General features: G+C 41.6%; 1 protein-coding gene across 1 annotated transcript in view; it reads right to left on the bottom strand.

The window, feature by feature from the left end:
- TBC1D12 (TBC1 domain family member 12) overlaps nucleotides 1-10,424 on the bottom strand; it is a 143,739-nt gene extending 133,315 nt beyond the window's left edge. Inside the window, exon 1 of the mRNA XM_004369951.3 lies at nucleotides 9,325-10,424. Within this exon, the coding sequence (XP_004370008.1) occupies nucleotides 9,325-10,295 (971 nt within the window). The 5' untranslated portion in view covers nucleotides 10,296-10,424. The remainder of the gene's footprint in view (nucleotides 1-9,324) is intronic.
- Between the last annotated feature and the right edge of the window lie 802 nt (nucleotides 10,425-11,226).

Genomic DNA, 11,226 nt, shown 5'->3' with positions numbered 1-11,226 from the left:
GCCTAGCCAAATTGATACACACATTTTTTGGGGGGACATAATTCAAACCATGACACAGTCTAATTCTGATTCTTCTATTAATTTATTTATTGAATAAATAAATCTTTTATTAATCAAGCTATCTGACTTTGGACAAATAACTGTAAAAAAAATGCACACCCTTATTGACTGCAGCATTATTCACAATAGCAATAAGATGGAAACAACCCAAGTGCCCATCAACAGATAAATGGATAAACTATGGTACATACACACAATGGAATACTACGTAACAATAAAGAACAACGATGAATTTGCGAAACATCTCACAACATGGATGAATCGGAGGGCATTATGCTGAGTGAAATAAGTTAAAGACAAAAAGGCAAATACTTTATGAGACACTATTATAAAAACTGATGAAAACGCTTACACAAAGAAAGAAACAATCTTTGACAGTTACGAGGGAGGGGAGGGAAAAACACTAACTAGACTATAGATAAGTGGTAACTTTGGTGAAAGGTAAGACAGTACACAATACTGGGGAAGTCAGCACAACTCGACCAAGGCAAAGTCATAGAAGCTTCATAGACACATCCAAACTCCCTCAGGGACCGGATTACTGCGCTGAGGGCTGGGAACCATGGTCTCAGGGGACATCTAGCTCAAGTAACATAACATAGTTCATAAAGAAAATGTTCTACAATCTACTTTGGTGAATAGTATCTGGGATCTTAAAAGCTTTGAGCGGCCATCTAAGATACTCCACTCGTCTCAACTCGTTGGGAGCAAGAAGAATGAAGAAAACCAAAGACACAAGGGAAAGATTAGTCCAAAGGACTAATGGACCACAACTTCCACAGCCTCCACCAGACTGAGTCCAGCACAACTAGATGGTGCCCAGCTACCACCACCAACTGCTCTGACAGGGATCACAACAGAGGGTCCTAGCCAGAGCTGGAGCAAACTGTGGAACAAAATTCTAACTCAGAAAAAAGCACCAGACTTACTGGTCTGACAGAGACTGCAGAAACTAGACACCCTATTAACTCAGTACTGAAGTCACTCCTGAGGTTCACCCTTCAGCCAAAGATTAGACAGGCCCATAAAACAAACAATAATACAGGTAAGCTCAGTCTGGTGGAGGCTATGGTAGTTGTGGTCCATTAGTCCTTTGGACTAATCTCTCCCTTGTGTCTTTGGTTTTCTTCATTCTCCCTTGCTCCCAACGAGCTAAGACCAGTGGAGTATCTTAGACGGCCGCTCACAAGCTTTTAAGACCCCAGACACTACTCACCAAAGTGGTATGTAGAACATTTTCTTTATAAACTATGTTATGTCAATTGAGCTAGTGTCCCCTGAGACCATGGTCCCCAGCCCTCACATACACAAGACTAAATGGGCACACCAGCCCAGGGGCAACGACGAGAAAGCAGGAGGGGACAGGAAAGCTGGATGAATGGAAATGGGGAATCCAAGGTCAAGAAGAGGAGAGTGCTGACACATTGTGGGGTTGGCAACCAATGTCATAAAATAAAATGTATATTAATTGTTTACTGAGAAACTAATGTGTTCTGTAAACTTTCACCTAAAGCACAATTAAAAAAAAGAAAAACTGTGAAAAAACAAATCCTACCCTTCCTAGGAAAAGGAGCCCTAGTGGCACAACAGTTAAGTGCTTGGCTACTAACCAAAAGGTCAGTGGTTCCGACCCAACCAGTGGCTCTGTGGGAGAAAGACCTGGCAATTTGCTTCTATAAAGATAACAAGAAAACCCTATGCGGCAGTCCTACTCTGTCACATGGGGTCGCTATGAGTTGGAATAGACTCAACAACACACCACAACAACCACCCTTCCTAGATCACAGAATTTTTTAAAGAATCAAAAAAAGAAAACATGTAAAGGAAACACATACGAAACATAATTTTGGAAACAAATGAAATTATGTAGAATTAAGACATACTTTCATAATTTTTTTTCCTGGAGATAAACAAGTACTGGTTGTTAAATCTTTTCAAATGCTGCCCCCAAGTATTCTGAACTGAAAAGCTTTGAAAACTCATTGCTCTGGGTCCACCTGAAGAACAAACAACTCCTTACCATGCCTAACTCATTTCCATTATTACATTAATAGCATCTTGTTAGACCATGTCTAGCAAACGAAAGATTTCTCTGATGATGGCATTTTCTATTGAGTATTAAGAAATTAGATAAGGGGATCCCTGAAGTTCCTTCCACTCTTTTTTTTTCCCAGAAAAAATACACTGTTTAATTTGGCATATACCCTAACTTCTAAGAATTCTATATTTACATAGTTGAGATCATACTATATCTTGCTTTATACATCTGACATTATGTTACAAAAGTTTCCCTATACCATTAAAAAAACTTCCTAAAGATGATTTAATGATTGAATTGTAACATTCAATGATATATAAAAACGCCACGATACAGTCATTCCTTTAATTTTGGTCTTCAAAATGGCTCCAATTTTTTGAACACACAAGGGCTAGTTCACAAAAATGGAATTACTAGATAAAAACGTACAAATAAATTTAATGTTATTGCTACAAATTAGCTTTCTAAAAAAGTTTTCTAAGTTTACCTTCCCACCAACATCTTAAGGCCTCCTGGTTTGTCTTTTTTTTTTTTAAACAATATTTGTGTTTTTGGTGAAATTTTACACAGCAATTTAGGTTCCCATTTGATAATTTCCACACAAACTGACCAACGACATTAGTTACATTTTTCACAGTGTGTCAATATTCTCTTTAATTGTATTCTGGTTGTTCCCTTTTGAATTTCCTTCCATTGTAAATTTTACAGTAAAACACAACTGCTCCCCAATAAAAGTAAAATCCCTATGCCAAATAAAATGTGGAGTTTAATTAATAGTAATGCCAATGTCAGTTCCTTGGTTGTGACAAACATACCACAGTAATGGGATGTTAACAATAGGGTAAACTGGGCAAGGAGTATACAGGAACTCTCTATACCATCTTTGCAACTTTTCTGCAAATCTAAAACTATTTTAAAATAAAAGTTTATTTTCTAAAAAAATCTCTATGCCCATTTTGGATACTTCAGAAAACTTCTATCAAACAAGTAACTGCAAGTTAATATTAGAGTAATAGTGTGCTTTACAGGAGCCCTGGTGGCACAAGGATTAAGCGCTTGGCTGCTAACTGAAAGGTTGGAGGTTCAAACCCAACCTAGCAGCTCCTAGGGAGAAAGACTTGTTAATCTGCTCCCGTAAAGATTACAGCCTAGAAAACCCTACGGTGCAGTTCTACTGTCACATGGGGTTCCTAAGAGTGGAAGTCAACCTGATGGCACCTAACAACAACCGTATGCTTTATTTGTTTTGTTTACTGGACTACAGGTGTTAAAATGTTAATTAGTTGAGCACTTCAAAATAATGTTTGAGTAATTAAATTATCTTGGTCCCACAAAAATTGACAATTCCGAATATAAATACCTTCTACTTAATGTATATTCAGATTATTACATCTCTAAGTTTGTAGTTCAAACCCACCCTATGGGGCAGTTCTTCTCTGTCACATGGGGTTGCTATGAGTCAAAAACTAACTCAACAGCACGTAACAACAACTTTCCACCTTAAACACAATTTCTAAGGTGAAGTCCTTATATCAATGCTGGATTTCCCATGGTTCAAGGCAAATCTCTACAATGTTTTGTTTTGTTTTAAGAAAATGCTGGATCTGAACAGGAGGGAGAGTCAGATACAGGGAAAAGATACAAAAGGCTCTTGAGTCATTTGCTCCCCAATTTAATGTTATTATAATGGGGAGCTTTACAACACTCTACAATCCTAACAGACTCTTATTTTTATTCTAGAGTAATTAATTATGCATTCTTTTCAGCTTTTCTAAAATTTTAAATAATTAACATATATATGGGCACCTTGGGAGATGCAGCTGGTTGGCAGTTCAAACCCACCAGAGGCAGCTCGGAAGTAAGGTCTGGCGATCCGCTTCTGAAAGGTCACAGCATTGAAAACCCTATGGTGCAGTTCTACCCAGCACACATAGGGTTGTCATGAGTTGAAATCAACTCAACGGCAACAAACAACAATAATTTATATATATGTATATGTAATGTCCAAAGGAGTTTTATTAATGACACAGAAATGAATGTTTTTGCGTTTATTTTTATACTCTCTTGTAATAACAAAAATCCAATATAAATTTCAATAGATATTCCTTCATTCTCTTTATAAATTATTGTACCATACCACTAATAAAGAATTACTTGTTTGGGGGAGCTTTGAAAATCTTTCAAAACTTATCAGAAGTTTGATGTTTTGCCTTCTCCTGAGGGAGATGCCGAAGAAGAGATTTTTTTGAGAAACTAGTTTGAAACTGCAGTTTTTGTCTTTAGTTGCCTGGAAGAAATAAACACTGTGGAACAAATAAGAAAGCTCTATCTGAGAATTACGATTTTGTCAATGAGTCAAATTCTGGGCAGATCTCACCTGGAGCTTCACAGTTGAGAATGGCAACTGTTTAAAGGAAGAAAAAACAATGTAATTGGTTTTATTTTCTGAGAATCTTAAATTATGAAAAATTATAGCCGTAGGAATTTAAAATTCTCAGTATCATACTTAATAACGAGAATATATATGTTCATCAATTTTCTTATTGGGGAGAATGGAGACTGTCTAGATGTGAAAAAAAAAAAATCACTAAAAGAGCCTTTCGTCTTGCAATTCAGCTTAACTGTTACAAAAGAGCTCATAAAAATAGTTTTTTGCCCCAACATTTCTGAAGCTTCAGCACTGAACAATTGAAAGGAAACCTACATGGATCTAGACATTCCAAAATCATTTAATTCAACTTCCTTTTTTTAGATAGAGGTAGAAAAAAAGTCAATATTTTCTTCCCTACCTTAGCTATGCCCTTTAAAGCCACCAAGTTTTATGACTCATTATGAAGACTTTGTAAAAAATTATCAACACTACCAGGAAACAGAGATAGATACCTATATGTTCCTAAATAACAGTGACTACACCAGTGCAATTCTAACAAGCCTCAGAAGTATTATATGACCTTAAAAAAATACATTTATAAAGAGTATGTCTACATAAAAAATAAACTATTCTGGTTTGAAAACAACTGAGACATAAATTTGCTTAAGAACCCATGAAATTGTTTAAAGCTACTTTATTTTAAAAACAGAGATCCTTGAGGAACAAAGGCTAGCCTGCAAATGCAGAAGATTTAAAAAAAATTCATCTCCTCATCAAAAGGGGGAGAATGCAGAACAGAATTTTGATTCTCATGGAATCCAGAGTTTCTGGAGCCATGGGGGCTGGATGAACCCCTGAAACTATTACTCTAAAATAATCATTAAAATTTAAACCAAAAATATCCCCTGAAGTCTACTTAAAACCAAACAATGATTTAGCTTAACTAGTTAAAAATATCTGCCTTGATTGAGCATTATGCTCTTTTAAGAACTACCTATATTGAATTATGGAGCCCTGGTGGCACAGTGGTTAAGAGCCTGGCTGCCAACCAAAAGGTCGGCAGTTTGAATCCACCAGTTGCTCCTTATAAACCCTGTGGGGCAGTTCTACTCTGTTCAGTAGGGTTGCTATGAGTCAGCACTGACTTGACAGTAACGGGTTGGTTTTGGATATGGGATCAAAGTGACAACAGCAACTTGAAAGATTAGATAGGAACCTTAGGGGGTATCGAGTTTATATTAATGGGAGAGGAATAATTCAGAAAAGGAGGGTGAGAATGGTTGTACAACTCAAAGAATGTAATCAAAGTCACTAAATTGTACATGTAGAAAGGTTGAATTGGTGTATGTTCTGCTGTGTATATTCTCAACAACAACAACAATAAAAAATTTTTTAAAAAAATTCATCTCCTCCTCACTGCTGAGCTGGTAGAGGTGGTGGGCAGTGGTATTCAACTAGCATTCAAAAGTTTAATAAATAAGAAAGGGCCAAGGATGCAAAAGAATGTTACTTCTAGAGCTCCCGTAGCCATGTGACCATAAACACAGAGGTACCATGTGAAGCTGAAGCAAGTCCTCAACATGGACTGAAACAGAACTCAGCCCATAAGGAGAGGAAGGAAAGCATGACCACTGAGGTAACCACTGAGGCCCTCCAAAATGAGAGTAGTCCCATCATGTACCAAATTCCTATATTTTCTACATAATTTCTACCCTAGTTAATCAAGTTCCTGTCTGTGACGTGTCTTAATGGAACATAACACTTCGTAGTTATTAAATATATTGCTGTAAAATGTCCCCCTCTTTCCCTAAGTTAAAATAAACATGAAACAGTTTGTAAAAATCATTTGTTATAAATTTGCCCAGAGGGAGTGGGAGGAGTGGAGGAGGGAAAGCTAGAGGATAATTAGGTGGGAGAGAAAAGAGCCATAGGTGAACAGTGTTGTGATCTAATGTAAACTTGGACTGGAAATCAGGAATCCTGATTTCTAATCCTAGCTCTGTTAATAGTTAACTAAACTACCTTCTTTAGACATTGAGCTTTCTCATCTAAAAATGAAGTGGGAGTAGGGGTTGCATTCATTCAAGAGCAAGCATCCATCCTGGAACAAGATATCCCCAAAGGGAGATCTCACTCGGAGCTTCATAGTTGAGAATGGCAAACTGTTCACAAGAAGAAAAAATCTCTTAGGTTACTGAGGAAAGGGATATTTCTGATTATTCTGTTGGGGGATGGGAGGACTTGGTAAAAAATTATATTACCAGAGAACAGTAAAGAAGAGGGGTCCATGAAAGTTGCCAGTTCAACACCACCTGCATGGCAGTCTCATACCAGTGCTAGATATTTTATATTCAGAGAAGAATGTCATAGTCCCTGCCTTTAAGATGTTCTCTATGACCCTGTCTTTTTCCAAGAATTCAATAAAAAGGAAACAATGGCTTCTAGAGTCTTAACATTCATATTTCAGTTAAGAAAAATGAGGCTTAGAGAAATTAACTTCAGGTATCTAAGTTTGTTTTTGTTTTGTTTTTTACTTCAAATCCAGTGCTCTAACACATAGGAATAAGTGACCATATAAGTGTTATCTAGCTGTATTAATAAAAGTCCTATCAGTCTACCAGTTAAAGAAAATTTAAAAATTAGATCAAAATTCCTGCCTACTGCTAATAATATGAAATCCACCTATAATAGGTTTGCCTTGTTATTGTTCATAAATTGCAACGCATACATATATGTATCTGTCTTCAAACTTAATGCCCACTATCCTGCACTCCACCTCCAGGTCAGGGACCATTGTCCAAATCATCTCTATTCCCAACGCATGACACAGAGCAAGCACTCAGGCTATGCTGGTTGAATTAGCGATCTCCACAGCCCCTTACAGAAACCTCAGTGGCATAATGGTTAAGACCTATGGCTGCTAACCAAAAGGCTGGCAGTTCAAATCCACCAGGTGCTCCTTGGAAACCCTACAGGGTCGCTATGAGTCAGAATCAACTTGACGGCATCAGGTTTGGTGGGTTTTTTTTTGTTTGTTTGTTGTTGTTTTTGTATAGCCCCTTACAGGTCTAAAACTGCCTGACAATCTGACATCAAAACATGACCAAGACCAATACAATAACCAATAAACATCCAAAGGCTATTCAAGGTCACAAATATATAAGCTTAACTCACCTTAAGGCTTAACTCATCTTAAGACTTTTTAGAATATTACCACTATGAGCTTTAAATATATTTCTGCAACTATAGCCACAAGTAAGGAGCCCTGGTGGTGCAAACAGTTAAGTGCTCAGCTGCTAACCAAAACGCTGGTGATTCAGAGTGGGAGAAAGACCTGGCAATCTGTTTCATAAAGATTACAGCCAAGACAACCTCATGGGTGAGTTCTACTCTGTCACATGGGTCACTATGAGTTGAAATCAACTCGAGGGCACCTAACAACAGCATAGGCACAAGTACAGATCTCACTATAAATGACATAAAATTAAGAATTCCCAATTTTGATTTAAGCAACTCTATAGTTTATCTGTAAACAAATACAGGCAGCCAGAACGAGGGGTAATAAAGTAAAAAGAGGAATAAGAAATATAAATTACAATCAGAAAATTGTGCCTGTGTGTCTATAAACACGCACACTAATTGTATTGCCTTCTAAACTTTACCTACAGAATTTGTAAGTTTCTTTCACATTTGATTGTAGTCAAGATCCCTGAAAAGGGTATGAAAAGCACAATATAACTCTTGAAAAGAAGGATTTACAAATTGGGAATATTTTCCTATCTTCCTAGAGATTAAAAAAAAAAAAGATAAGTGTCAAAAGCTGACTCAAGAGAAATCGCTTTTTCAGTAACGTGCACTGAAATAAGTATTCTCTGACTACTTCTTTGCTTATTTATCTTACTAAACCAACAAAGGAGCCCTGGCGTTGCAGTAGTTAAGTGCTCGGCTTCTAACGAAAAGGTCAACAGTTCGAATCCACCAAGTGCTCCTTGGAAACCCTAGGTGGCAGTTCTACTCTTGTCTTTAGGGTCGCTATGAGTCAGAATCAACTCGATGGCAACAGGTTTTTTGGTTTTTTAAAACAACAAAACTCTATGATTTAATTTCGAGAATATCACATCAAATCTCAAATACAAATACCACAAAAAATTTGTTGAAATGGCAAATATTTTGTTGTGTATATTTACTACAACAACAACAAAAAAGTATGTTAAAAAATAAAAGCAGTTACCGAAAAAAGTAGAAGCCGATCTGGGAGAAATTGAGAAGAGGGATTTTCAAGATAAAAAAGTTGGGATCAAGTTCTAAACACCAAACTGACCGTATTTAAATAAAGGTCACTGAAATAAATGATTAAGCATTATTAAACACAATCCCTTCTAATTTCAAGAATTTCCAAACTATTTGAATAGATTTAGACTCCACGCAAACAGCTGTGCAAAGTGACTTCCCTTTCTCTTTCACAAAACCACACCCGTACACACATGCGTCCCCCACACCAGCTGAGTCCTTTACTACAGTAAAGAAATCGGGGCCGAGAAAGGTTGTCTGCTTTTCCGGAAGACGCAAAACTGCAGATATGGCACTAGCGTGCTGACCGGACCTGAATGCACAGAAACCAGGTGTGAATGGCAGGGAAGGCCTCTGGCGACAAAGGAACAGAAAGTCTCGCTCCCCAAAGTGCTCTCAACTTCTCCTCCAAAAATGACCATGTAGACCGGGTTCCTCTTCCCAGAGTGACAAATCAAAGCTAACCCCCGAGGCGCGCAGGAGCCCGCACCGGGGTGGCCACCGAGCCAGTTCCTGAACGCTCCCGTCCCTGGCCCCGAAACCTCCCCGAGCCCCCGCGCTGTACCTGGCGAAGAACTCCGCGAAGCCACCGCTCCGTCGAGCCCGGGCCGAGGCCGCCACGGTCCCCTGCTCCGCAGCGGGAAGGGGCTGCGGCAGCGCCGGCGGGGGCAGGTGGTCGCCAACGCTCTGGCTGCGGCTAACCTCGAACGTGTTCCGAGAGTTCAAGTGAACGTTGGAGAAGCCCAACAGTGACTCCGCGCCCGCGCCCCCACTAGTCCTCTCGGCCGAGGCGGCGGGGAGTGCGCCCTCCTCGGGACCCCCGGCGCCGGCTACCGGGTGCTCCAAGTCCTCGCTGCTGCCGCCGCTGGCGGAACTACCCCCTGAGTCGCTGCCCGCGCCCTCTTGGCTTTCGGCGCCTGCGGCCGCCAGACAGCAGCTCCGCAGCGGGTCCTCCAGCGGCGCGGCCCAGTCGGAGGGGCTGCCTGCGCAGTCCGCGCCCCCGTCACCAGGCCTTTCCAGGCAGAGACGGCCGCAGGGGCGGCGGCCGCGCGGCTCCCGGCCGCCGGCGCGGGGCAACCCACGAGCCTCCTCCAGGTCGCGACAGTCCTGGTCCAGCAGGAAACCCGAGTCCCCGTTGGTCATGCCTCCGTGCCGCAGCGCGCGGCCATCCGCCGCCACCTCCGCGCTGCGGTGCTTGGAGGCTGAGCCCAGCTTGCAGGCGCCCGACCGCGGGGCTGCCGAGGGCGGCAGGGCGTGGGCCTGGCCAGCGGAGAGCGGACAGTAGAAGAGACCTGGCTCTAGCTGCCCTCCGGCCGCCGCGAGGTAACGCTGAAGGAGCTGACGAGGCGGCGTCTCCTCCTCCGCTTCCTCCTCCTCCTCCTCCTCCTCCGGTGGCTCCACAGCGCCGACGCCTCCGCCAAAGCCGCCCGTGGCCCGGATTATCTTCCCGTCCTGGCCCACGGGCTCCGGCGCCGGCACAGGGAGCAACTTGGGGTTTCTTCCCGAACAAGCTCCAGCATCCTCGGGACCCACCATCTGAGGGCCAAGCGACCGCCGCCCAAAGAGGCAGCGGAGCACTCCCGGGCGCAAGCCCTGTCCAGGATTCGCCCTAGGTGCTGGGGCCGCGGCGGCTGCCGCCGCAACGTTCCCAGACCCACCCCTCCCACCAAGAGTTCGGACAGTTGCGGGAGGCCGGGCACGCGCCTGGATTTGCGCACGCGCAAAAGCCAGACCGGTCAAGTCCCGACCTGGAGATTCCCCGAACCATAGAGACGGTAGCTAGAGAGCCCTGCTCCCTGACACTTTTCAGGCTGCCAATCTGGGATCCGCCGTTTGGATGGTGAAGGCTGGTTGGCCAACTTCGAGCATGACACTTCTTACAAAAGCAAGTATTGCTCACTTAGCAAAAATTCACTTGACGTATTTAATTTATGGGAGTAGAATACAGGATATTAGATGTGGGTAAATCCTTCCAGCTCTAATTGGTCACCACCAGCCGATTTTACATCCCTTTTCTCTTTTCCCATTGCCATACTTCAGGACTTCACCGCATCATACCAACACCCTCCCTACTTCAGTTCATCTTCCACAATGCTACCAAAGTTACTTTTCTTATCTAACATCAAGTTTCATCACATCGCTCTGTTTCACCATCTCCATTATCACCTAATGAGGGATAGATAGGGAGTCAGGCTGACAGGGACTGTGGAAATAATTCCAGCACCTGGCGATAATGGTTTAAAATGGGATGATGACAATTGAGTGGAAATGAAGCAAGTTTAAGGTAGAAATCACAAGACGTGGTAACTGATGAGATATGAGGAGTATTAGAAGAGGGAGTAGCCAACAATTACTACAAAGCTCTGAGAATTAAACCAATGTGGTTTGAAGAAATAGAGAATTGGATTGGGAAAATAGATCTGGTAAAGTAAAAAAGACTGATTGGAAATATTCAGCATATAGTTAG

This window comes from Trichechus manatus, unplaced genomic scaffold (assembly GCF_000243295.1).
Source record: "Trichechus manatus latirostris isolate Lorelei unplaced genomic scaffold, TriManLat1.0 scaffold00007, whole genome shotgun sequence".
Lineage (NCBI taxonomy): Eukaryota > Metazoa > Chordata > Mammalia > Sirenia > Trichechidae > Trichechus > Trichechus manatus.
This window is presented reverse-complemented; position numbering and strand designations above follow the sequence as displayed.